This window comes from Dipodomys spectabilis, unplaced genomic scaffold (assembly GCF_019054845.1).
Source record: "Dipodomys spectabilis isolate Male_0828 unplaced genomic scaffold, ASM1905484v1 ptg000085l, whole genome shotgun sequence".
In the NCBI taxonomy this organism is placed as follows: domain Eukaryota; kingdom Metazoa; phylum Chordata; class Mammalia; order Rodentia; family Heteromyidae; genus Dipodomys; species Dipodomys spectabilis.
This window is the reverse complement of record NW_024870762.1, coordinates 5990909-6018212: the sequence shown is the minus strand read 5'-3', so window position 1 is coordinate 6018212 and position 27304 is coordinate 5990909. Positions and strand designations below refer to the sequence as shown.

The window sequence follows — 27304 nt, the reverse complement described above, 5'->3', positions numbered from 1 at the left end:
GCAAACACGCAGCCCTCTTCCGCATTGCGGGATTATTCTTGGCCCTCCCCTTGTCATTTTCTTGGCGCATGCGCAATCGCTCTCCCGGGCATTTCTATTCTGGGCGTACGTCAAGATGGCAGCCTCCGTATTGAACACGCTATGGGGGCGGTTTCCTAGGCTTTTACGGTTCCAAAGTGCTTACGGAGTTCAGGTAACTCCTCGGAAGATCTTATTTTCAGAATCCCAATTTAGTGATGCTTTCTCTGTGTCTCTCCACTTCCCTGAATCCACGGGCAGAGACTTTTCCCCCCGAGCTTAGGTTTTAGCTGGACATTTCCTGACCACCACCCCTTGTCCCGTACGGCCCGCGTAATCTCATTCTCTACGCCTGAGAATCAAGGTTATGACTTCCCAAAATGCCACCTCGATAAAATAATTAACAAGGTGGGATTATTAACCCCTTGGATTAAGCAGCTGTAAACCATAATACTATGCAAAATTATGATGCCTGCTCTTGAGTGTTCTTGAATTTAAAGGATCTTAATTTTTACCACCTCTTGCTATCCTCGAGGAATTGTAGCCAAGATATATGTCGCCAGAATATAGGACTTGGGGATCTGTTTCTTATAAGAGCATGCAGGGGGCGATTAATTCTGTCCTTAGGGTTGAGGTTTCCCTCCAGCCTCAGGTACTCACCACCCTGGAGGTTCTTGGCAGTGCTGGGCGAGATAGGAAGGCTTGCTTAGCTGCCATTCCCTAAAGTAGATTTGAAAAGTAATGATCGAAGTCACCACAGAATTAATAACAGGCTTGGTAGCTTTAAAACGAGCGTTAGGACTCAATTTTGTTTTGTTCTATGGAATGTCGACCTTCAACTTTATATAAAACTGAACAACTCAGTGATTAGGGATTGCCCTGTGCCACCATACATCTTAGTTCCAAGAGGATAAATGCCCTATTTTTCCCCTTCCACCAGATTCAGTTCATTCCCCTAAAGCACAATATATTTTTTGTGCCAGGTTTTTTAATTGTCTTCTCTAATAAGATTGTTTTCCAGCCACTTATTCCTGGTTATCCCTTTACCTGTAGCTTATTGCTACTCATTGGAGAATGAGTGTTGATTTGTCAGTTTAACACCCACAAAGTAATACCTTCTATATTTCTGCTAAGTTACATTAATAAACTGGACACACATTCCTCTTCTCCCCAAAGTGCAAACAAAACAATTAAATCCTTTTCTTGAACTCATCCTCTCCTTTCTTCCCCCTTCCTTTGTAGGTTCCCTTCCAGACTCTTTGCACCAAAGCCTCCACTGAAAAAGATTCTTTGCCTTCACTTCCTATTTCTCCCTATGAAAATGAACCCTGGAAATATCTGGAATCAAAAGGTACACCTAATTGGGGAAGGGAGAGGATCAGATGAGGTCTGAAGTAAATGGATAGACACCTCCTTTACTCCCACCCTGATATAACTTGTCTGATTTTTTTTTTTTTTCAGAATATGAGAATCGTTATGGTTCTCACCCTGTCTGGGCTGATTATCGCCGCAATCACAAAGGTGGTGTACCCCCACAGTGGACTCGAAAAACATGTATTGTGAGTTTTTGAGGGTAACACCTGGGTGGGATGTGGAGTAGGGCATAAAGCCCTAGTGACAGTAGCAACAGCACTTTATTTTGGACAAAGTTTTTTGATATCTTTAACTGGTAATTTCTTCTCTACAGCGTAAGAATAAAGTTGCTGGGAATCCTTGCCCCATCTGCCGGGATCACAAATTACACATTGACTTTAGGGTAAGGAGAACCATTTTATCCAGAGAATGGATTTGGACTTAGAGTGTCTTCATAATGTTAAAGATATTATTGTAGGTGCCCCACATGTTTTTATATTCGGGTACCCTAATGGTATTATTATTTTCTTTTTGCTAGTATTGGGGCTTGAACTCTGGGCTTGGGCACTGTCCTTGAACTCCTTTTGCACAAAGTTAGCACTCTACCATTTGAGGCATAACACTACTTCTGGCTTTCCTATGGTTAATTAGAGATAAGAGTCTCATGGACTTTTCTGCCCCTACTGTCTTCAAACTGAGACCCTCAGTCTCCTAAGTAGCTAAGATTACAGGTGTGAGCCACTGGTGCCCCTTTTTCTTTGTGTGTGTGTGTGTGTGTGTGTGTGAGAGAGAGAGAGAGAGAGAGAGAGAGAGAGAGAGAGAATTGGAGCTTGAACTCAGGGCCTAGGCTCTGTCTGAGAGCCATTTTGCCCAAGGCTAGCACTCAATCACTTTGAGTCACAGCTCCACTTCCAGTTTTCTGGTAGTTAATTGAAGATGAGTCACATCCTTTTCCTGCCTGGGCTGGCTTTGAACCATAATCCTTGGTCTACTGAATAGCTAAAATGACAGTTATAAGCCACTAGCACCCAGCTTTTTTTTTTGTCAGTCATGGGGCTTGAACTCTGGGCCTGGGTGCTGTCCATGAACTCTTCAGCTCAAGGCTCGCGCTCTACTACTTGAGTCACAGTGCCACTTCTGGTTTTCTGGTGATTTATTGGAGATAAGAATGTGACAGGCTTTCCTGTCTGGGCTGGCTGTGAACTGCTGGCCTGAGTAATTGGTGTGAGCCACCAGCACCCAGCTTTTATGTCATTTACTATAGTTAAAACTGTAAGGTTTTTAATCATGTATTTATGTATAATATCCATTATGCTGTTATATACCTTGGCTGTTTGTACATATTAGAACATCATTCCTTTGTTGTTGTTGTTTTTTGTTTTTGTGGGTCGGTCCTGGGGCTTGAACTCTGGGCCTGGGCACTGTCCCTCAGCTCTTCAGCTCAAGGCTAGCACTCTACCACTTGAGCCACAGCACTACTTCTGGCCTTTTCTAAAGTTTATGTGGTGCTGAGGAATCAAACCCAGGGCCTTATGCATGCAAGGCAAGTACTCTACCACTGAGCCACCTTCCCAGCCCTAGAACATTATTTTTGGACAGTGCCCAGGCTCAGAGTTCAAGCCTCATGACAGACAAAAAAAGGGGGGGGGAGGGGCTGGGAATGTGGCTTAGCAGTAGAGTGCTTTCCTTTCATGCATGAAGCCCTGGGTTTGATTCCTCAGTAGCGCATAAACAGGAAAAGCCAGAGTAGCGCTGTGGCTCAAGTGATAGAGTACTGCCCTTGAGGAAAAGAAGCTAGGCCTAGGCCCTGAGTTCAAGCCCCAGGACTGGTAAAAACAAAAACAGTGAATTTATGGAATTAAAACTGGGAAATGAAGGAGGGTAGCATCCAGAGGACATAAGGATATCTTTCTGGATGAGTTGGGATTGTGTACTTTTAATCTCCAAAGGTCTTGCTACTTCTCCCTCTGCTTATGTTTTTTCTCCTCCACAGAATGTGAAGCTCTTGGAGCAGTTTGTCTGCGCTCACACGGGTATTATCTTCCATGCCCCATACACAGGTTAGCCTAATAGCACTGTCTGTACCAGAATAGTTTTTCCTTGGAACACTCCTTGCTTATGCAGTTGGACACAGGTATTTGGGAGAAGTCTTTTCTTTTTTCTTTTCTGTTTATGTGGTGCTGAGGAATCGAACCCAGTGTCTCATGCATGCAAGGCAAGCACTCTACCACTGAGCCACCTTTCCAGCCCATGGGGGAAGTCTTAATGGAGATACTTATGTTGAAACATTTATATATAGACAAAAGATGAAGTATCAGCCAGGTGCCAGTGGCTCATGCCTGTAATCCTAGCTACTCAAGAGGCTGAGATCTGAGGATCATGGTTCAAAGCCAGCCTGGGCAGGAAAGTCCATGAGAATCTTTTTTTTTTTTTTTGTCGGTCATGGGGCTTGAACTCTGGGCCTGGGCGCTGTCCCTCAGCTCTTCAGCTCAAGGCGAGCGCTCTACAGCGCCAGTTCCGGTTTTGTGGTGGTTTATTGGAGATAGGAGTCTCACGGTCTCTCCTGCCCGGGCTGGCTTTGAACCGCGATCCTCACATCTCAGCCTCCTGAGTAGCTAGGATTACAGGCGTGAGCCACCAGCGCCCAGCTGTCCATGAGAATCTTATCTCCAATAAAAACCATTAGAAAACTGGAAGTGGCACTGTGGCTCAAGTGGTAGAGCACTTGCCTTGAGATGAATTGTGCAGGGACAGCGCCCAAGCCCAGAGTTCAAGTCCCACAACCAACCAAAAAAGAAAAAAAAAAAAAAAAAAGATCAAGTATCTCTGTAAGAAGACTATCTAAATAGTTCTTCCAAGATAAATGGCAATTACTTTTTATAAGGTCTGTTCACTTTTTTTTTTTTTTTTGGGGGGGGGGGTCTGGTCGGTCATGGGGCCTGAACTCTGGGCCTGGGCGCTGTCCCTCAGCTCTTCAGCTCAAGGCTAGCGTTCTACCACTTGAGCCACAGCGCCACTTCTGGCTTTTTTATTTTATTTTTTATTTTATTTTATTTGTGAACATACTGTACAGAGGGGTTACAATTACATGGGCAGGATAATGCATACATTTCTTACCAAGCATTGCAGCCTCCTCCTTTGTTTACCCTTCACATCCCTTCCCAGCCTCCCCCCTCCCCCCCACCCAACCCTCCCCCCCTGGCTTTTTTCTTTTTGCTTATGTGGTGCTGAGGAATTGAACCCAGGGCCTCAGGCATGCAAGGCAAGCGCTCTACCACTGAGCCACCTTCCCAGCCCCCAGGTCTCTTCACTTTTATAAAAGGCTTTTCTCATAAACTCCTGGGGCTTAAATTTAGGGTCTGGGCACTTGTGGCCTTTTCTGTTTATGTGGAATGGAACCCAGGGCTCTGTGCACGCTAGGCAAGTACTCTACCACTAAGCCACATTCCCAGCCTGTAGGGCTTTTTATTGTTTGGCTTCAAAAGTTAGAAGGAATTGCTTGTAATCCTAGCTACTCAGAAGGCTGACATCTGGTGATCGTAGTTCAAAGTTAGTCTAGGCAAGAAAGTTCATAGGAAAATTTAAGGACAGCACCTAGGCTCTGAGTTCAAGCCCCAGGACCAGCACACACATATAAAAAAGTCAGAAGGTCCAGTTACTGCTATGCTCTCAGATTACTTTTTGTTTACCATTAAATAGCTTCTCTATAGTGATAAGACATAAAATGTTCTCACTCTAACTTTCAGAGGAAGGGGAGGTTACTTTGTCTTTGATGAGGAAACTAAAGCCCACAGAAGGTTTAGGGACATGGGTCTAAGTAATAGCACATGTTTAAATCCAGCCCTCTGTCAGCATATGGGAACAGCTATGTTCTTTTACTTACTATCCCTTATAGAATGAGCACCAAGTTAATTTTTCTTTCCACAGGAGTCTGTATGAAGCAGCACAAGAAGCTGACCCAGGCAATCCACAAAGCCAGGGAGCACGGTGAGCATGAAATAGGAATCCCAGTTTCCCTAGCTCTAGGGAAGGTGATTTAGGCCTTGAAGATATGCTCCTACCTCTCTGAAAAAATGGCAACCTGTTCTAAGAGTCTTTTTGTTTTGTTTTTGTCCCGGTTCTGAGATTTGAACTCTTTTTTGGAGTTCTGTCTCTTTTTTTTGCTCAAGGTTTAGGGCTCTACCACTGGAGCCATAACTCAATTTCCAGCTTGGAAGTTGGTTAATAGGCAATGAGTCTCCTTTTCCTGCACAGCTGGCTTCTGTGATTTCAGTTCTCACCATTTGGAGTAGCTAGGATTCCAGATGTAAGTCACTAGTGCCTATCTTTAAGAATCTATTTCCTGGGGCTGGGAAGGTGGCTCAGTGGTAGAGTGCTTGCCTTGCATGCCTGAGGCCCTGGGTTCGATTCCTCAGCACCACATAAGCAAAATGAAAAAAGCCGGAAGTGGCGCTGTGGCTCAAGTGGTAGAATGCTAGCCTTGAGCTGAAGAGCTGAGGGACAGCGCCCAGGCCCAGACTTCAGGCCCCACAACCGGACCCCCCCCAAAAAAAAAAAACAAGAATCTATTTCCTTTCTCTTTTCCTTTCCCTTTTTTGTTGTTGCTCGTGGGGCTTGAACTCACAGCCTAGTGCTGTTCCTGAGCTCTTTTTTTTTTTTTGTCAGTCGTGGGGCTTGAACTCTGGGCCTAGGCGCTGTCCCTCAGCTCTTCAGCTCAAGGCGAGCGCTCTACCACTTGAGCTACAGCACCAGTTCTGGTTTTGTGGTGGTTTATTGGAGATAGGAGTCTCACGGTCTCTCCTGCCCGGGCTGGCTTTGAACCGCGATCCTCAGATCTCAGCCTCCTGAGTAGCTAGGATTATAGGCGTGAGCCACCAGCGCCCGGCCTGAGCTCTTTTGCTCAAGGCTATCACCATACCTCTTTGAACCATAGCTCCACTTCTGGTTTTTAAGTGGTTAATTGGAGATGAGTTTCAAGGGGACTTTTTGTGACTCACCATTCTACTGTCCCTGTTTCTTCTCTTTATTTATTTACTTTATTTTTATTGTGAAAATACTGTACAGAGGGGTTACAATTACATGGGCAAGATAATAAGTACATTTCTTTTTTTTTTTTTTTTTTTGTCGGTCATGGGGCTTGAACTCTGGGCCTGGGCGCTGTCCCTCAGCTCTTCAGCTCAAGGCGAGCGCTCTACCACTTGAGCTACAGCGCCACTTCCGGTTTTCTGGTGGTTTATTGGAGATAGGAGTCTCACAGTCTCTCCTGCCCGTGCTGGCTTTGAACCGCGATCCTCAGATCTCAGCCTCCTGAGTAGCTAGGATTACAGGCGTGAGCCACCAGCGCCCGGCAATAAGTACATTTCTTATCAAGCATTGTAGCCTCCTCTTTTGTTTCCCCTTCCTATCCCTTCCATTCCTCCCCCCTGACCCCTCAACTAGACTTTTTTTGGGTCCGGTCGTGGGGCCTGAACTGTGGGCCTGGGCGCTGTCCCTCAGCTCTTCAGCTCAAGGCTAGTGCTCTACCACTTGAGCCACAGCGCCACTTCCAGCATTTTTCTTTTTGTTTATGTGGTGCTGAGGAATCGGGGCCTCATGCATGCAAGGCAAGCACTCTACCACTGAGCCACTTTCCCAGCCCCCCTGTTTCTTCTCTTGAATCTTTTTTTTTTTTCCTCCTCATCCTTGAACTCAGGGCCTAGGCACTGTCCCTGAGCTTTTTTGCTCAACGCTAGCTAGTATTCTACCACTGAGCCACAGCTCTACTTCCAGCTTTTTTTGTTGTTGGTTGTGGGCCTGCAGCCCTGTCCCTGAACTCTTCAGCTCAAGGCTAGCACTCTACCACTTGAGCCACAGTGCCACTTCCACTTTTCTGGTGGTTAATTTGGAGATAAGCCTCATATGGACTTTACTGCCTGAACTGGCTCTGAACAGTGATCCTCAGATCTCAGCCTTCTGAGTAGCTAGGGACTGGGCACTGTCCCTGACCTCCATTTTGCTCAAGGCTAGTGCTCTACCACTTGGGCCACAGCGCCACTTCGGCTTCTTCTGTGTATGTGTTGCTGAGGAATTGAACCCAGGACTTCATGGGTGCTAGGTGAGCACTCTACCGCTGAGCCACCTTCCCAGCCCTCTAGCCCTCTTTTTTGTTTTTTATTAATATGTTAATATAGAGGTGATGAACAGAGAGGTTACCATTTCCTCCTCATTCTTCATTTCTCTCTTTTTTGTTGTTGTTGATGGTCATGACACCTGAACCTCAGGGCTTGAACCCTGAGCCCTTTTGCTAAAGACTAATGCTGTGAGCTACAGCGTTACTTCTGGTTTTCTGGTGGTTAATTGGAGATAAGTATCTAATGAACTTTCTTGCCTGAGCTGGCTTTGAACTGCGATCCTCAAATCTCAGCTTGCTGAGTAGCTAGGATTATAGGCATGAGCCACCAGCATCCAACTCATTTCTTTCTCTTTTTTTTTTTTAATTTAGTTTTTTGTTTTGTTTTGTTTTGATTTTTTGGTCTGTACAAAGAGCAGTACTCAGACCCAGTATTCCCCTAGCTTTTTTTTTGCACCTCTGGTAGGTTTTTTTCCTTTTTTTTGCCAGTCCTGGGCCTTGACCACAGGGCCTGGGCGCTGTCACTGAGCTTCTTTTGCTCAAGGCTAAGACTCTACCACTTGAGCCACAGCACCACATCCAGCTTTTTCTGTTTATGTGGTACTAAGGAATCAAACCCAGGGCTTCATGCATGCTGGCAAGCACTCTACCACTGAGTCACCTCCCTAGCCCTGTACCTCTGGTTTTTTATTTTTGTTTTTGTTTTTTTTTGGTCGGTTGTGGGGCTTGAACTCTGGGCCTGAGTGCTGTCCCTCAGCTCTTCAGCTCAAGGCGAGCGCTCTACCACTTGAGCTACAGCGCCACTTCCTGTTTTCTGGTTTCTATTGGAGATAGGAGTCTCACGGACTCTCCTGCCCGGGCTGGCTTTGAACCGAGATCCGCAGATCTCAGCCTCCTGAGTAGCTAGGATTACAGGCGTGGGCCACCAGCGCCCGGCTGTACCTCTGGTTTTTAGCTAGTTAATTCCAGAAGAGTCTCATGTATTTGTCTACTTAGCTGGCTTTAAACCATGATCCTTAGGACAGGATTACAAAGTGTGAGCCACCAGTGCTTAGCTCATTTCTCCTTTTAAATCTCTAGGTCTCCTCAGATATCACATTCCCCAGGTTGAACCCCGGGACCTTGACTTCAGTACATCTCATGGAGCTGTGAGTGCCACGCCACCAGCTCCCACCCTGGTTTCAGGAGAGCCTTGGTATCCATGGTACAACTGGAAGCAGCCACCAGAGAGAGAACTGTCACGCCTTCGCAGGCTCTATCAGGGAAATCTCAAAGAAGAAAGTGGCCCCCCACCTGAATCAATGCCTGAATTGCCTCTCAAACCACAAGCTGAAGCCTCCAAAGAGGACCCTCAGAATGTACCATAGGATTTGTGCACAGGGGAGGTCTGAAGAATTAGGAGATAGCTTCTAGTTTTTTGTTTTGTTTTGTTTTGTTTAGTCAGTCATGGGCCCTGAACTCTGGGCCTGGAGGCTGTTCCTCAGCTCTTCAGCTCAAGGCTAGCACTCTACCACTTGAGCCACAGCGCCACTTCTGGCTTTTTCTGCTTATGTGGTGCTGAGGAATCAAACCGAGGGCCTTGTGCATGCAAGTCAAGCACTCTACCACTGAGCCACCTTCCCAGCCCCCAGTTTCTAGTATTATGCTGTGAGATTTACCTGGAAAATCATGTCGTTTTTGCCAGTGACAGACGGAGAAAGAAAATAATTGTTAAAGAGAACAAATCCGTTTGAAGTTGGGGGAGGGCAGTGTAGATGTGTATGGGAACCCAGATCTCTATGTGTGCTTTCAACTGTCACTTTCAGACTTGCTTAGCATTTCCACAATAAAACTGTTTCTCTGGTCTCTGGCTTTGCTTTGGGTCTTTTCATATTGAATAGTAGCTGGGGCAGGGTTGCTCAATGATGCTAACTTTTCATATAAGAAATCCACTGCCGCAATGGGGAGGGGGAGGGGTCTAACTTAAACTAGCGCTCCTTGTGGCTCTGGATCACACCTGGCAGAGACAGGTGAACCAACCTAGCAGGATGGCTTCTGTGACCCCTCCCTCTACCCCCCCACCCCCTAGCTCTGTTCGTGTTCCCAGCTGCTCACTGGGGACCTAAAGGAGCCTTAGGATTGAAATACTAGTCCCAGGAAACAAGCGTTGCGATGGCATCACTGGAGCAGAATGCAGGGGTAGGGAGCTGCTTGGCGAAGGTACAGCTTGTTTGGAGACACGGCGATCCCTGCCCAGCTGGGCTTGGGGGCGGGGGGCGGAGGGCGGCCCGCCCGGGGGCGGTCCCAGAGCCCCCCCCCACGCGCCTGGAAATAAAGGCGCGTGGGGCGGGGCCTCAGGGCGGAAGTGACATCTCGTGCGGGCGGGTCCGGTCTCGCACAATGGGCCATGGAGTTCCCGTTTGATGTGGACGCGCTGCTCCCGGAGCGGATCACGGTGCTGGACCAGCACCTGCGGCCCCCGGCCCGCCGACCCGGAACCACAACGCCGGCCCGGTGACACCTCAAGCCCGCCCCATGGCCCTTCCCTCCCGGTTTCCCTCTTGAGCCGGGTCCAGGCACCACGCCCCCTTCTCACAGATTACTAGCCTTTCCTTTTGAGGTCCCGGCTCCGCCCTTTTGATGACTTTTGACCTTAAACCTAATGGACTAGATCCGTTCTTAGATCTGCGACCTTTTTTACCCTTTGTGTCCAATCTGGTCGTTAACAGTCTGTGATTGACCTCACTGCTTCATAGTAATCTTAACTAGGGAGGAGGGAGGGGACCATCTTGAAAGCTCTAGCAAATGTTTGGGTTCCAGAGGGTGGGATTGCATTTGGAAGACTCTCAAGCTAAGGCAGAAGGGCCTTAAACGTTGAACCTGTGTTGAAGCTGTAGCCCAGTCCCAGGAATGATTGACCAGGGACCACTAATTCAGTGAATGTCTGACTCTTTGTCTCTACAGTGTTGATCTGCAGCAGCAAATAATGACCATCGTAGATGAATTGGGCAAAGCCTCTGCTAAGGTATTGGGGCATAAAGTAAAGGAGGATTTGGGGGGATGGGCACATAAGGGAGGCCTAGGTCCATTGGTACCTAAGAACTTGCAAAAAATCTCCCTTCTGGGCTGGGAATGTGCTAGCCTAGCGTGCATGAAGTCCTGGGTTTGATTTCTCAGTACCGCATAAACAGAGTGCTAGCCTTGAACAAAAGAAGCTTAGGGGGCTGGGAAGGTGGCTCAGTGGTAGAGTGCTTGCCTTGCATGCATGAGGCCCTGGGTTTGATTCCTCAGCACCACATAAGCAGAAAAAGCCGGAAGTGGCACTGTGGTTCAAGTGGTAGAGCACTAGCCTTGAGCTGAAGAGCTGAGGGACAGCGCCCAGGCTCAGAGTTCAAGCCCCACAACCAGCAAAAAGAAGCTTAGGGACAGTGCTCATGCCCTGAGTTCAAGCCAGGACTGGAAAAATTAAAAAAATCTCCCTGACAGGCCCAGCATCTTCCTGCTCCTATCACCAGTGCATCAAGAATGCAAAGTAACCGCCATGTTATTTATGTGCTCAAAGACACTTCAGCCAGACCGTGAGTGCATAATGCTTTTCCATACCCTCATTCCTTCCTCCCACAGCCCTTCTCCCTTCTTTGACTTTTTTGTCTTTTCTAGACAGCTGCCACTAGCTTGTTCATTATTTTCTCCATCCTACAGGGCTGGGAAGGGAGCCATTATTGGTTTCCTTAAAGTTGGATACAAGAAACTCTTTGTACTGGTGAGTGTTACTGGAGGCTGGGAGTCTATATTGGATTGAGAGAATAAAAATATTAAAGATTGGAAGGCAGCAAAGATGCCTGGATGCTAAAAGATATTTATTGTTCTTTGTGTTTTAGGATGATCGTGAGGCTCACAATGAGGTAGAACCACTTTGTATCCTGGATTTTTACATCCATGAGTCTCTGCAGCGTCATGGCCATGGGCAAGAGCTCTTTCAATATATGTTACAGGTATCATTATCTCTTCACTAGTTCATCTAAGAAGAGAAAAAGCTCTTTTGTCCCTTGTCCTTCCAAGGGCCTTGCTATTCTCCCTTCCCCCAATTTTCCCATTTCCTCCTATTCCCTCCTCAATTCCTGAATTCCTGTTGGCATGCTCTTCTGATACTTCTTCCTACCCTGAATCTCTTATTCTCTGCAGAAGGAGCGAGTGGAACCACACCAACTGGCCATTGACCGACCCTCGCAGAAGCTGCTGAAGTTCCTGAATAAGCACTACAACCTGGAGACTACTGTCCCACAGGTTAGAGGCTCAAAGGATAGAACCTCACTGGACATTTTCATTGAATTCATTTACTTGGGGCAACAAAGTGATGCTTTCCACGAGTTCTTTATTCCCTTCACGTAGAATTTATTTTATACAACTCTTTTTCTTCTGGTACTATTGTGCATCCCACAGCTATTTCACCCTCATATGTTTTGGTTCTTTATCATGGGTTGTTTTGCATACCTCATTTTCATGTCCAGCACACATAGCTCATTTCTACCACCTTGTTTTTATACAAGCCATTACTTAATAAGTCAATATTTATTGAAGGGCTACAATAATATACATTCCTTATCCTCAGGAAACTTTGGTCCATCACGGGAAAGGTGATCTTGTTTGTAAGTAGCTGCAGTAATGTATTACTGATGCTGTCCATTCATTCAGCAAATATTTTTAGTGTCTGTTGTGGGCACGAAGAATACTTCAGTCAGTTAAATAGACAAATATGTCTGCTTTTGTGGAGCTCATATTCTGTTTGGAGAGACACATATAGACAAGAAAAGTATAATATGGTTAATGAGAAGTGCTCTGGAAAAATGAGAACAAGTAAGCAGATTAGGAGTGCCAATGTGGGTAATCCAATGTGGGTGTATATGAATGCAGGTTAATATATTATTAGAAAGTTCTCACTGAACATATCATTTGGGCAGTATCTTAGAGTGTCTGGGATGGACAGCATCCCTAGATAGAAAGAATGGCTAGGGCAAAATCCACAGTGTGGGAATGTGTCTAGAAAAGTGATATGAATCAGGATGAATGTAGTAGATGAGCTGTAGGAGATAATGGGGAGAAAGATCAATCTTGTTTTTGTTGCATTTATTTATTTGTGGTACTGGGGTTTGAACCCAGAACCTCACACTGGCTTTGCTTACTTGTGCTGCTGATGTACTTTACTCTAGCTCTACCACTTGAGCCATACTTCTAGGTCTGCTTTTTGCTTTTTTTGTGCTAGTACTGGGGCTTGAACTCAGGGCCAGGATGCTGTCCCTTAGTTTTTTCCCTCAAGGTTAGTAATCTACCACTTCAGCCATAGATACCCTTCTGGCTTCTTGGAGGCTAAATTGGAGATAATAAATAGTCTCAATGACTTTCCTGCCCAGGCTAACTTTGAATGGTGATGCTCAGATCTAAGCTTCCTGAGTAGCCAGGATTACAGGTGTGAACCACTAGTGCCTAACTTGCCTGGCTTTTTACGAATTACTTTTGGTGATAGAGGTTCCCAGTCTTTTCTGAACATGCTGGTTTCAAACAATGATCTTTTGGATCTTACCCTCCTAAGTATAGGAGTATGGATATGAGCTACCAGCACCTGGAAATTTTTAAATATTTTGAAGGTAAATCAAATGAGAATTCCTGAGAAAAAGTGAGGAGTTAAAGTTGACTCCAAAGCCTCAACAGTTGGAAGGATGAAGATGCACTAAGTAAGACAGTAGTTAGGTTAGCTTTGGGGATAAATATTGAGATAATGGATTTTTGTTTGTTTTGTTTGTCAGCTTGGGTCCTGGGAGCTGTCCCCCAGCTCTTTTTGCTCAAGGCTAGCACTCTACCATTGAGCCTTAGTGCTACTTCCTGTTTTCTGGTGCTTAACTGGAGATAAGAGTCTCCCATGCTGGGGCTGGGATGGTGGCTTAGTGGTAGAATACTTGTCTACATGCATAAAGCCCTGGGTTTGATTCCTCAGTACCACATACACAGAAAAGGCCAGAAGTGGCACTGTGGTAGAGTGTTAGCCTTGAGCAAAAGAAGCTCAAGGCTAGTGCCCAGGCCCTGAGTTTAAGCCCCAGGACTGGAAAAAACAAAAAAAAAGTTTCCCATGAGACTTTTTCCTGCCTGGGCTGGTTTTGAACTGCATTCCTCAGATCTCAACCACCTGAGTGGCTAGTATTAACAGGCATGAGACACTGGCACCTGGCTTTTTTTGTATTATTATTTAAAATTTTTAATAGTATAATAGTAATTGTACAATGTGAGGGGTTTCATTGTGACATTTCCATACAGGCATATGATGTACTTTGATTATTCCCCTGCTCAATTATTCTTATCCCTTTCCCTTGATTCTTCCCTCCTCCTCTCCCCCCCCCCCATTTAACGTGGCAAAATTTTTATTTTATTTACTTTTTAATTTTTTTTTATTTTATTGTATTTAAGTAGGTGTACAAAGAGTTTTTAATTCAACATGTCAGTGTAAGAATACAATGCATGGCTGGGAATGTAGCTTAATGGTAGATTGCTTGCTTGGCATGCATGAAGCCCTGAGTTCGATTCCTTAGTACCACATAACAGAAAAAGCCAGAGGTGGTGCTGTGGCTCAAGTGGTAAAGTGCTAGTCTTGAACAAAAGAAGCTCAGGGACAGCACCCAGGCCCTGAGTTCAAGCCCCAGGACTGTCAAAAAAAGGAATACAATGCATCTTGATTAATGTCACATTTTCATCATTCTCCCCTATCTGGCCCAACCCCACCTATGTCCTCTAGTTACCTGGTTCTGTTTTTAAGTATGTACTACAGATATTATAACTGTATTCACCCACCTTTCTTCTTTCCATCTTTCCCCACCCCTTCTCCATCTCCCCCTCTGACAAAACATGGGTCAGTCTCCTCATATTCATTTTGGTAAAGTATGCTAGTTGTTCAAAGGAATTAATTATACCATTGAAATCCTTCCCTGCATATGCCATACTTTGTTTATATATGCATACGGCCCTGTAGATGTTTTCGTATATGTCTGTGATTTAGATCTGACTTCCTTGGGAAAGAACATGTGCCCTCAGAATTTATATTATTTATTTGCTCTGTGTGTGTGTGTGTGTGTTTGGTGTGTTGCTAGAGAGTGAATCAAATGCTAGACAAGCACTCTGCCATGGAGCTGCACACTCAGCCAAGGAGTCTGTTGGAGAAGACTGTGATAGATAGGTCTAGTTGAGTAGACAATGGGGTATTTCCCCTGGAGATCCCCTGGGGAATAGATTTGAAGTGGAAAGTTTTCAGCATGTACATGGTATTTAAAGCAATCAGATAGGATATTGCCAAAGAAAAAGTATTTGCTTGTGCCCTTGAGCACTCTTAAGAAGTTAGGGAAGAACACTAGATTTGAACTGGCACAGATTGTTCACCCCTATAATCCTAGCTACTCTAGAGGCTGAGATCTGAGGATTGAGGTTTGAAGCCAGCCAGAGTTTAGGAAAGTCCATGAGACTCTTATCTCCAATTAACCAGAAAACTAGAAACAGTGCTGTAGCTCAAAGTGGTAGCACTAGCTCTGGGATAGCATTCAGGGGCAGAGGATCAAGAGTTTGAGGCCCGGCTTGGCTACATAGTGAGGCCCTGTCTCAAAACTATCTCCTTCAAAACAACTAGACCATGGGTTGGGGGTGGGGGGAAAGACCAGAAAGAAGGCCTAGTAAACACAACCAAGGACAGACTTCTGAAGTAAATGGAAGTTTAAAAGTTAGTGACATAGAAGGTTAAAGAAAGTGTTTCCAGGGGGAACAAATGGTTTGCTGAGCCAAATGTTGCTGATCAAGTGAGTTAAGAGCTAAGAACGCCAGGTTCTGGTAGCTCACGCCTGTCATCCTAGCTGCTCAGGAAGCTGAGATCTGAGATTGTGTTTTGAAGCCAGCCTAGGCAGAAAAGTCTCAGCGAGACTCTTTTTTTTTTTCTTCTTTTCTTTTCTTTCTTTTTTTTTTTTTTTTTTGGTCGGTTGTGGGGCTTGAACTCGGGGCCTGGGCGCTGTCCCTCAACTCTTCAGCTCAAGGCTAGCGCTCTACCACTTGAGCAACAGTGCCACTTCCGGGTTTCTGAGTGGTTTATTGGACATAAGAGTCTCATGGACTTTTCCTGACCAAGATATCTTTGAAGAGTGATCCTCAGATCTCAGCCTCCTGAGTAGTTAGGATTACAGGCATGAGCCACCAGCACTCGGCCCAGTGAGACTCTTATCGCCAATTAACCACCAAAAACTGGAAGTGGCACTGTGGCTCAAGTGGTAAAGTGCTAGCCATGAGCACAGAGAACTCAGGAACAGAGCCCAGGCCCTGGGTTCAAGCCAAAGAACCAGCCAAAAAAAAAAGGAGTCTTAGAGTTATTGGAAAGGGCCAGTATGATGGTGTACACCCATAATCTAGCCATTTGGGAGATGGAGGTAAGAGGATTGGGAGTTCAAGGGCTGTCCAGGCAAAGATAGCAAGATCCGGCTGGGAAGGTGGCTCAGTGGTAGAATGCTTGCTTTGCATGCATGAGGCCCTAGGTCCTCAGCACCACATAAGCAGAAAAAGCCGGAAGTGGTGCTGTGGCTCAAGTGTTAGCCTTGAGCTGAAGAGCTGAGGGACAGAGCCCAGGCCCAGAGTTCAAGCCCCGTAACCAAAAAAAAAAAAAAAAGATCCTGTCTCAAAAACAAAATAAAGCTGAGTGCTGGGCCCAACCTACAATCCTAACTACACAGGATGCTGAGATCTGAGTATCACCATTTGGCACCAGCCAGGGCACAGAAAATCAAGAGATTTCTCTCCAGTTAACCAGAAAAGGCTTGATGTGGAGACTTGCTGCAAGTGGCAGAGTGTCAACTTTGAGGGAGAAAAGCCAAGTGAGAAAAAGGGCCCTGAATTCAAGCTCTAGTACTGTCACAATGAGGCAGTATATATATCTAAGTAAATCTAAATAGATGAGCTATCTGTAAACAAATCCAAATACATGTATACATACATACTAAATCTGAGTAGATGAGCCATCTGTAATCCTAGTGTGTTCTATATTTTTAAAACTAAACTAAATAAAAACAAAGATAAGCAGGCACAAGCTAGCAAAAAGAGCTCAGGGACAGCACTCAGGCCTCAAGTTCAACATTAAAAAAAAAAGATGGGCTGGGAATAGGCTGGTAGAGTGCTTGCCTAGCATACATGAAGCCCTGGGTTCGATTCCTCAGTACCACATAAACAGAAAAAGCAGGGAGTAGTCCTGTGGCTCAACTGATAAGAGTGCCTTGGGCAAAAGAAGCTCAGGGACAGTGCCCAGGCCCTGAGTTCAAGCCCCAGGACTGGCACACAAACACAAAAAAGATGGTTAAGGGCATGGCTCAAGTTGTAGAGCACTTGCCTAAGTAGGCCTTGAGTTCAAACTCTAGTACCCCCAAAACAAAGGTGAATTCTTGTTAGGTGGTCAAAGTATGCAGATTAAGGTGTTTTCCACATAGAAAAACCAACAGAAGAAGCTGGGTGCTGGTGGCTCACATCTGTAATCCTAGCTACTCTACCATGAGATATGAGGATCACAGTTCAAAGCTATCCCTGGCCGGAATTAAACCACCTTTCCAAGGCACTCCTAGCTATTCTGGTGACCTGAGTGGTAGGCCAAGATGAGGGTAGACTGGTAGACATGACAGCAAAGTCTAGGCAGGGTATACTGAGAAAGTCCTTCCACAGTGCATTTCTCCATTAGGAGGCAGCAGAGAGCAGGAGAGCAGTATTTGTCACCTATCACGTAGCCACCTTGCAGGAAAGCCAGAGCAGTGAAGATTGTGGATAGTAGATAGCTTTCTGTGAGCTCTGAGTAGCATCTTCCTGCATCATTTTAGTCGATTCTTACACATCTCTTTGAAGTAGGTGTTATTATTAACCTTGCTTTGGGTTTATACATTTGGGAACTTGACCAAATTCACACAGCTAATAAGTGGTAGATTTGATCTACTTTTTTTTTTTTTTTAAGGAGGAAGAGAAGGAAAGGCAGTCCTGGGGCTTGAACTAAGCACTTGGATGCTGTCTCTGAGCTTTTGTGCTCAAGGATAGTGCTCTACCAGTTTGAGCCACAGCTTTATTTTGGATTTTTGGTAGTTAATTGGAGATAAAGAATCTCAGGGGCTTTCCTGCCAGAGCTGTCTTTGAACTGTGTTCCTTAGCTCTTAACCTCCTGAGTAGCCATCAGTACCCATCTACTGACTTTTTGAGACACAGTCTCACTATGTTGTGCAAGCTACCCCTGACCTCCTAGGCTCAATGGATCATCTTACCTTAGCCTCTAGAGCAGCTGGGACTGCAGATGCACAGTGCTAGGGATTGAACCTATGTCCTACTTCATGGAAGGCAAGTGTTCTACCATTCAGCCTACACTCTTTTTTTTTTTTTTTTTTGGCTAGTCCTGGGACTTGAACTCAGGGCCTAGGCACTATCCCCGAGCTTCTTTTACTCACATCTAGCACTCTACCAACTTGAGCCACAGTGCAACTTCCGGCTTTTTGTTTATGTGGTATTAAGGAATTGAACCCAGGGCTTCATGCATGCTAAGCAAGTACTCTACCGATAAGTCACATTCCCAGCTCACTCTTTAATTTCTACACTGTATTCTTAGCTGAAACTTTACAACTTAAAGCAAAAGTCTAGTGGTTGATGCCCAACTCTACCCATCATAGCTACTTGGTTTTGGGTTAGCCATGTCTTCAAGAGTTTCTGCTTTAATTTTTTTTCTTTCTTTTCTTTTTTTTTGCACTGGTCTCAGGTCTTTGGGCTGTCCTAAAGCCTTTTTACTTAAGGCTGGCAGTCTACCACTTGAGCCATATAGCTGTTTTTGGCCTTTTTGCTTATTAATTGGAGATGAGTATCACAGACTTTCCTGCTTGGGCTGGCTTTTATTCCTGATCCTCAGATCTGAGTCTCCTGAGTAGCTAGGATGAAGGTATGAACCACTGACGCCCAGTCCCTTGCTTTTCTTAATTTTGTAGGCTATACATTGAATTCTTGACTGCATTCTCTGTAAAAGTTCTTTACGTGTTCTAGATATAACACCCTTCTATATTCTAGATATGACACACTTACAAATTTCCCCCCACTCTATGGGTTGCCTTTTCACTTCCTTTTTTTCCCCCTTGTCTCTTTTTAGACAGGGTCTTGCTGTGTGGTACAGGCTAACCTTGAACTCAGTATCCTTCTGCCTCAACCAACCAAGTACTGGGATTACATGGAAGAGCCACCATGCCTCACTTTTCTTTTCACTTTGTTGACATTATGGGAGCTTTTTTTTTTTTTTTTTGCCAGTCCTGGAGCTTAGACTCAGGGCCTGGGCACTGTCCTTGAGCATCTCTGTGCTCAAGGCTAGCACCCTACCACTTGAGCCACAGTGCCACTTCTGAATTTTTCTGTGTATATGGTACTGAGGAATTGAACCCAGGGCTTCATGCATGCTAGGCAGGCACTCTACTGCTAAGCCACATTCCCAGGCCCTCCCCCCCCTTTTTTTTTCCGGTCATGGGGCCTGAACTTGGCCTGGTTGCTGTCCCTAAGCTCTTCAGCTCAAGGCTAGCGCTCTACCACTTGAGCCACAGCACCACTTCTGGCTTTTTCTGCTTATGTGGTGCTGAGGAATCAAACCCAGGGCCTCATGCATGCGAGGCAAGCACTCTACCACTGAGCCACCTTCTCAACTGTATCCTAACCCCTTTTGATAGTATGTTTGAGGCATACAAATTTTATTTATTTACTTGATTTTCAGCACTGATGTTGAGCTTGGGTACTTTTACACTTGCTCTGATCTACTCATACTTAACTACTCTCTGGTATTCTGCTTTATATTCAAGGGGGCCTTACCCCTTCGTAGATAGGCAGTCTATTACTTGATTTATCATGCCTCCAGCCTATTTTATCCTTTTAATAAACTGTTTGGGGCCAGGTACGGGTGTCTTATGCCTATGATCCTAGTTATACAGGAGGCTAAGACCTGAGGATCAAGGTTTCAAGCAGACAGATCCTTGAGACTCCAATTAACCAGTAAGTGTGGGTCAACTGGGAGAGTGCCAGCTTTGAGCTAAAAGCCAAGTGAGAGCAAAAGTCCCTGAGTTCAAGCCCCAGTACTAGTGCACACACAAACATGCACGCACTCACCCTATACACAATTTGCTTAAGTACTATTTGAGGTTTTTGGGTTTTTTTTGCTGGACATGAAATTTAGGTTCTGTTTGCTGGGGTCTGGGATTCTGACTGATCTGTTACTAAGGACAATAACTGGCTTTTGTTCCTTGTTTTTCTGGAACAAGTTCTGAAACAAAGTAAGTGCTGAGTGGTTGAATGGGCAATTATATTTATTTGCTTCATCTTCTAGGTGAACAACTTTGTGATCTTTGAAGGGTTCTTTGCCCATCAACACCGTAAGTCTTCTCACCTTTCATTGGTTCCATAATTGGGAAGAGGGGAAGGAAAAAAGTGGGTTCTTGGTACCACTGGCCCCCACTGAGGGCCACCGCCGCTTCCTTCCTCACAGGGCCCCCTGCTCCCTCTCTGAGGGCAACTCGACACTCTCGTGCTGCTGCGCTCGACCCCACACCTGCTGGTAAAGCCTGCATTGAATGGGTAGAACTGTAGTACAGTGATGGCAGATTTCGCTAGAGGCTCCAGCAGTACTATTTGTGGGCAATTTCAGAAAAGCTCAGAGCAACCGAGGTTGCCAGCAGTCATCCTGGTTTGGCTTTGCCCTCATAGGAACACTGTGTATTTTATCCTGGTCAAGAACCTAGGGGCCTCTCACATGCTAAAGAATGAGCTGCACCAATAGATCACACCCTCAGCTCCATATAAGGAGGCCAGGTTTTTAATGAAGCAAGCTCTTCAGAACCTGTTTAAGGCTTGATGGAAATGGAATCCCTTGCTTTGGTCCTCAAAGTAGGCCACAGTCGCTTTCCTTTGTAAATGGCTCAGGTTTCTCTCAGCCAGGCAGGGACTGGCCAATCAAACAGTCCTTCCATTTCCAGACTTGGCATAGGGACATGAATGGTCCACAGTTGAAATATTAGTTTGAGAAGATAACACTCAATATTTGTAACTTTTTTTGTGTGTGACAGTATTTAGGCTTGAATTTAAGGGCTTTCACTTGGCTCTTTTGCTTAAGGCTGGCACTGTACCACTTGGGCCATATCTCCACTTCTGGCTTTTTCTGGTTGGTCGGAGATAAGACTGTCATAGATTTTTCTGCCTAGGTTGGCTTTGAACAATGATTTTCAGATCTCAGCTTCCTGAGTAGGATTACAAGCATGAGCCACCAGTGTTTGCCTTATAACATTTTAAACTATGTAATGAAAATTGACCTGGAGAAATCAAAACTGCAGCACTGTATAGGTTCTCCATCCCATTTCCACACTCACATGTCCATCTACCAGCCTGAGCTGCCCTCCTCTTCCCCTCAATACAGCCTCCAGGAGAGTGGTGCAGCCTTCACTGGCTGTGCAATGCTTGCTGGCAGAGTAGAGGCCCTGCCTGGGCTGGCCTTGCAGCCGGCCCTCACCTTCCTCTGTCCCCAAGGAAGGGAGTAATATTTAACCTAGAGAGAGAACAGTGCGTGGCCTGTGGTTAGCATCTACCGGTATCAGACACTGAAAGGCTCTTTATATCCCTGCCCCAGCTGGTTTCCAGAGTGACACCTGTGTGCTCCTGCGCAGGCAGGGAGGACAGTGAGGCTGCGGGGATGCGGGGAGCGCACTGGTGAAGGCTTCAGCCAATCAGCCCACAGGGCTGTTCCATCTCACGTGGTAGAGAACCTAAGAGGAAGCGGGAGGCTGAGCCTTGGCCAGCACATCAGTCAGCTCCCACATACAGAGAGCAACTTTGCAGATGCCTCTAATTTTCCCTCACCCTTCTTTTTTTCTTAGCTTGATAAAATTTTAGTCTCTCCACATCTTTTTTTGCCCAGGAAGGAGAGGTTTTCCCTGCCCCACCCCCCTCTGACCTCTCCAGAGCATTTCCCAATTAACCAAGGACTTTGTCCATCTCATCTAGAGGAATTCAGGGTCCTCGCTGGCCTAGCTGGGACCATTCCACTGCCCCAGAACCCCAGGGGGGCCTGACAGCACCCACGGACAGTAAGAGCTCACCTCCCCTCGGCCGCCTTTCCCCGCATTTCCCAGGCCCCCAGTCTCCCCTTGGGTTTTTCTCCTGTAACTGTGTTTGGCCTACTCCTTCTGGCTCTCCCCAAAAGTGCTCCAGCATTCCCCTCCCCCAATTCCTTTGGTGTGCTGGCTTTGCCACAGCACGGCTTCTGTGATGGCATTCCCAGAAGGAACTGTGGTGTCAGGGAGCAGAGGTTTGGGGTTGTGTGGGGCGTGGTGGGGAGGAGGGGTGCAAAGAATATTTTCTAATGCTTCCCTTTGTCTGCTCCCCACTCCCCCCAGCTCCAGCAAGGAAGCTGCCACCCAAGAGGGCAGAAGGAGAGATTAAGCCATACTCCTCCAGTGACCGAGAATGTAAGAGGGGCTGGGGTAGGGTAAACAGGCTTGGGATCTTTTTTTTTTTTCTCTTCCCAGTCCTGCAGCTTGAACTAAGGTCCCGACACTGTCCCTGAACTTCTTTTGCTCAAGGTTAGCACTCTACCACTTGAGCTACAATTCCACTTCTGGCCTATTCTGTTTATGTGGTACTGAGGAATCGAACCCAGGACTTCATGCATGCTAGACAAGCACTCTACCACTGAACCACATTCCCAGCCCAGGCTTGGGATCTTTTTTTTTTCCCCCAGTCCGGGGGCTTGAACTCAGTCCTGGGCACTGTCCCTGAGCTGCTTTTGCTTAAGGCTAGCACTCTTAACACTTCAGCCACAGTGCCATTTTTTTCTGGCTTTTTCTGTGTATGTGGTACTGAGGAATGGAACTCAAGGCTTCATGCATGCTAGGCAAGCACTCTACCACTAAGCACATTCCCAGCCCAGGCTTGGGATCTTAACACTGTGAAAGAGGGTGCTTAGAGAAGGATGATGCCTTTTTTGTTTGTTTTTGCTTTTTTTGGTCGTGGGGCCTGAACTCTGGGCCTGGGCGCTGTCCCTCAGCTCTTCAGCTGTAGACTAGTGCTCTACCACTTGAGCCTCAGCCCCACTTCCGGCTTTTTCTGCTTATGTGGTGCTGAGGAATCGAACCCTAGGGCCTCATGCATGCAAAGCAAGCACTCTACCACTGAGCCACCTTCCCAGCCCAGGATGATGCCTTTTAAAAGAACCTATTTGTGAGCTGGGAAGGTGGTTCAGTGGTAGAGTGCTTGCCTCACATGCATGAGGCCCTGGGTTCAATTCCTCAGCACCACATAAGCAGAAAAAGCTGGAAGTGGTGTGGTGGCTCAAGTAGTAGAGTGCTAGCCTTGAACTGAAGAGCTGAGGGACAGGGCCCAAGTCGAATTCACGCCTCAAAACCGAAAAAAAAAAACTGATTTGTTTTCTTCCTAATCCTTACCGTCATGACTTTTCTTTGTTCTTTTTCTTTTGTCCTGCCTTTTATTCCTCTCCTCAGTTCTGAAGGTAGCTGTGGAGCCCCCTTGGCCCCTAAACAGGGCCCCTCGCCGTGCCACACCTCCAACGCACCCACCCCCACGTTCCAGCAGCCTGGGGAACTCACCAGATCGGGGTCCCCTCCGCCCCTTTGTGCCAGAGCAAGAGCTGCTGCGTTCTCTGCGCCTCTGTCCTCCCCACCCTACTGCCCGCCTGCTGCTGGCCACCGACCCTGGGGGCAGCCCAGCTCAGCGTCGCCGCACCAGGTAACAGGAGTTGGAGGGTTCAGTTGGCCAGCCTCAAGCCTGTCAGAGGAGGTTCATTGAAATCTATCAGAAATGTGAAGTATGAAGCAATGATTGGTGGATGGGAAGAGTTTTACAATCTTTTCAAGAAAAATACATTTACATAGATTTGTGGAATTGCTCTGGGGAAAAGAACAAAGGAGATATTGGTGTTGGTGAGAGGGTTGTATGGCGGAATGGGAAGACTTGAGTTCCACTGGGTGCCCCCGCCCCCAGCCTTCAAGGACAAGGGATGTGGGTTTAGCACTTGTGGGGATGGGGACTGTGTCGCACAGATTGGGAGTCCTTGGGTTCCAAGGCCAATGCCTTGTGCCAAGAGCCCTTCCCAGCAAGCAAGAGGTGGGCTTCTTCTTTATTTCTCTGTACTTCTTCAACTCTGACTTCTCTGTTTTTCTCTCTCCCCCATCTTCCCTCTCCCTTCCTCCTGTCCATAACATCCTTCCATAGCTCCCTTCCCCGTTCTGATGAGAGCCGATACTGACCCTCCTCCCCCCTTTTTCCCTCTGTGTCCATGGGAGACCTGGGGTTGGGCAGAGTCCCTTCTCCCTGAGAACCTGACCCACTCTTCTACTGCATCCTTCAGGACCCAGTGGAACCTGACAGAACCCGTCAGAGTCCTTTCCCTTCCTTGGACAACTGGGTTGTCAGGGTCCCAAATAGCCTAATACTTTGTAGCTTTTCTTATCATAGAAGGAACGAACCCTTGTTCTCTCAACCTGGGCTCTGAACACTCCCCCACAGCCCAATCTGTTGCCAGACCCCTACGCCCCGCCTCGGTGGCTCCTACTTAGTTTCTAGAGAAGCACACTTGCTTGCCAGCAGACTCCAGACCACTATGGAAGGTCTAAGCGCCTTCTTTTTCCAGGGAAACCTTTTAAGGAGTTCTGTCCATGTAATAATCCCAATTTCCTCTACAGTGGCCACTGGTGGCTCTAATACTGCTTTATGCCACCTACTGTACTTATTACTCTCTCAGCCTGCTGGTGCCAGCCAATGAGCGAGCTCTTCTTCAGAGCCGCCCAGTCAGGTAGGACAAATAGGACAAGTGGGACTCCCCAAAGGAGTCCACTCAACATTGCCAAACTCCTCATTTCCACGTATTGTGTGTATATGCCAGGGAACCACTAAGCTGATGTTGCTTTGAGGTCTCTAAAGGAGACACCACTGCTTCCCCCAGATCCAGATTCTCTGAAGGACTTTGTTTTTGACAGGAGATCCCAGCAAAAACTCTGGGGTTACTTTTGCCTGGTGGTGGTCGTGAGGCTTGAACTCTGGGCCTGAGCGCTGTCCCTGAGCTCTTCTGCTCAAGGTGAGTGCTCTACCGTTTGAGCCACAGCACAACTTCCAGTTTTCTGGTGGTTAATTGGAGATAAGAGTCTCACGGACTTTCCTGCCCAGGCTGGCAGCCTCCTGAGTAGCTAGGATTACAGGTGTGAGTCACCAGCACTTGGCTCCTTGGGGTTACTTTTAGTTGTGTTTCTGTAGATAGGCCTGGGTCTCAAGGATCTGTTAAATCCTGAAATCCCCTTCATGCCCACCCCTCCCTGGTAGATATACTAATACATTCCTGTGTTGTGAGATTGTCTTGAGATGAGACAGGGGCCACTCTTCACTGGCCTTCCTCTCTTCTTTCCTTCATAGCCAGACTTCCTTCCCTGCTCCATGCCCTGCATATAGACAGATCCTTCCTTCCCCACCCTTGAATGTATGGTAGACCAGGTACCCCAATGTGCCCCTTTAATCCTTGGGAGCAGGATCTCCCTCTCCCTACTCTTCCCTTTTCTTCTCCCTTTTCTGTGTGTTGTCTGAATAAAGTGTGAATTCTTTCATGTTTTCTAAATTGACATTTTCAACGAGGAAAAAAAAAAAAGTACCATAAAGGAAAAGAAAAAAGAATTTAAGGTGTCAGCCTCATTTGTGCCCCACTCCTTGTTTTCCTGGGGTCTCAAGACCTCTGTCCTTCTCATTATGTTTCTTTCTGACCTCTTCAGATCTTCCTCCGTGAAGCCTCAGCACTCCTCTTCCAGGATCTGCTGTCTGCCTCACTCTATTGTCACTCGCTGGTTGTCTCTTGCAGGTTGGGTCTCCTCTCAAGAGAGCGATCAGATAACTCTAGGTAGGCTTCTGTATCCACTCCTCCAGTTATCCCAGTAGCTTCTCCTTTATCCTGGCCAGTCTTTATCCTGAGATGTCAAGAGTTACCAGTATCTTGGGATCCACTAATGTTCTCCGGATTCCTCTTCCTACTCTTTGACTCTCTGATGTCTTGGCTGTCTCTCTCAAGCCAAACCCTTATTTCCACTGATAGTCCATTTGTCATTCTGCAAAAGCTCCTTTTCCTCCTATATTTGGTTTTGTTAGTCGCTACTTCCCTCTACTCTGAGGTATCCTACACTTATGGTAATCATGTTTACCAAACCAAACATCAAGGCAGCAAGTCCCAACAGATTCTCTTTTTGTGTGTATGCTAGTCCTGAAGTCCTGGAGACAGGGCCTGGGCACTGTCCCCAAGCTTTTTGGCTCAAGCTAGTACTCTACCACTTGAGCTACAGATCCGCTTCTTGCTTTTGTGTGTGTGTGGTGTGTGTGGGGGATAACTAATTGGAGATAAGAGCCTCATGGGCTTTCCTGCCCAGGCTGGCTTTGAACTATGATTTTTTTTTTTTTTTTTTTTTTTTTTGCCAGTCCTGGGCTTGAACTCTGGGCTTGGATGCTGTCCCTAAGCTCTTCAGCTCAAGGAAAGCGCTCTACCACTTGAGCCAAAGCGCCACTTCCAGCTTTTTCTGCTTATGTGGTGTTGAGGAATCAAACCAGGGCCTCATGCATGCAAGGCAAGCACTCTACCACTGAGCCACCTTCCCAGCCCTGAACTATGATTCTTAAATCTCAGCCTCCTGAGTAGCTAAGATCACAGACATGAGCCACTAGTGCCTGGCTTCTTTTTTTCTTTTTAAATGACATGGCTTAGATCACATTATGCATTACCTCAGAACAGAGAAACCAGACTACTTCATGAAATCTTGGGATACCTTTCCCCTTTTCTGGGGCAAAGCTTAGATTAGAGCCCCTTAGGAATGATAATTACTCTCCTCTTTATTCCTGTGCTAGTTCTCTTATTCTTTTCCTTCATACCCACCCATCTTTCATCCTGTAGCCTCTTTCCCATCATCTCCCATTTCTTCTACAGGGGGACTTCCCCAGGGCTGGTAGCCCAAAGCTGCTGCTACAGCCGCCATGGGGGACTGAATTCCACATCCCTCAATAAAGGTAAGTATTCATCCCTCCTTATCCTCAAATCAAGTAAGCCAGACACAGTCCACTCCAATCTCCCCATGCACATGCCTGGTATTTCCACAGGCAACCAGGGATCGAAGCAGGGGGAACGGGAAACAGAGAATAGGTGAGGTCTAAAGCCCTCCTGAAACAACTCCCAACACTTTCTGACTAACATTACTCTCAGCTATTTGCATCTCCTAAATCTTACTGTTTAGACAGCAGCTTCTCCCACAGTCCTAACTAACATGGTCCAAGCCTCTCTCTCCATAGGTGGAAGTCTGGTGCTTCGCTTTGCCCTTCTCAAGGGTTAAGTTGGGACACAGTAGTAATTCTTTGGTTGCATATCCACCATGTGTCTTCTACATTAAGATTTGGTACCTAATCTGAATTTCCACATCAGTGCCTCCATAACTCACTCTTCTCCCCGCCCACTAGGTCTGCCAATCAGAAGCAGGTCTTGTCACAGGATGGGTCTGCGGAGGAACCCACGCACACAGTTCCTCCACAGGCCCAGGCTCCACAGGCCCCACAGGCCCCACAAGCCCAGTCTCCTCCAGCCCCGTCCTGGACAGTGGGTAGGGGCATGTTCAACGCCAGGTTCATTCGACACTTGCAGGAATTTCGCGGCACCAGGCCCTGGTGAGCACAGGCGCCCCACTCCCCACACTTTGAAAGTCAGTGTAATTTTTCCTTCACTAAAGGATACAGACAAGCCGAAATCTTCATTATGGA

The 27304-nt window shown here is 46.6% G+C and overlaps 2 protein-coding genes across 5 annotated transcripts; both read left to right on the top strand.

Annotated features, from left to right (window-relative positions):
* Positions 1 to 93: 93 nt before the first annotated feature.
* On the top strand, positions 94 to 9325 carry Mrps18b (mitochondrial ribosomal protein S18B). The gene is made up of 8 exons (XM_042684128.1): positions 94 to 193; positions 1261 to 1369; positions 1480 to 1577; positions 1706 to 1774; positions 3365 to 3431; positions 5299 to 5358; positions 8561 to 8885; positions 9112 to 9325. The coding sequence occupies exons 1-7, from the start codon at positions 116 to 118 to the stop codon at positions 8845 to 8847; spliced, it is 768 nt and encodes a 255-aa protein (XP_042540062.1). The 5' UTR covers positions 94 to 115; the 3' UTR covers positions 8848 to 8885; positions 9112 to 9325.
* A 513-nt stretch (positions 9326 to 9838) lies between these two features.
* Atat1 (alpha tubulin acetyltransferase 1) lies at positions 9839 to 27294 on the top strand. Of its 4 annotated transcripts, XM_042684069.1 has the most exons (13): positions 9867 to 9973; positions 10424 to 10484; positions 10946 to 11037; positions 11162 to 11222; positions 11341 to 11454; positions 11645 to 11746; positions 19851 to 19896; positions 20010 to 20078; positions 21910 to 21981; positions 23014 to 23257; positions 26484 to 26563; positions 26654 to 26696; positions 27008 to 27294. In XM_042684069.1, the coding sequence occupies exons 1-13, from the start codon at positions 9867 to 9869 to the stop codon at positions 27213 to 27215; spliced, it is 1299 nt and encodes a 432-aa protein (XP_042540003.1). In that variant the 3' UTR covers positions 27216 to 27294. The 4 variants fall into 4 exon arrangements, with proteins under 4 accessions (XP_042540005.1, XP_042540006.1, XP_042540003.1 ...); XM_042684070.1 differs by lacking the exon at positions 20010 to 20078; XM_042684071.1 differs by lacking the exons at positions 26484 to 26563; positions 26654 to 26696; positions 27008 to 27294 and adding an exon at positions 23744 to 23908 and having other exon boundaries at positions 9839 to 9973.
* The last annotated feature ends 10 nt before the right edge of the window (positions 27295 to 27304 follow it).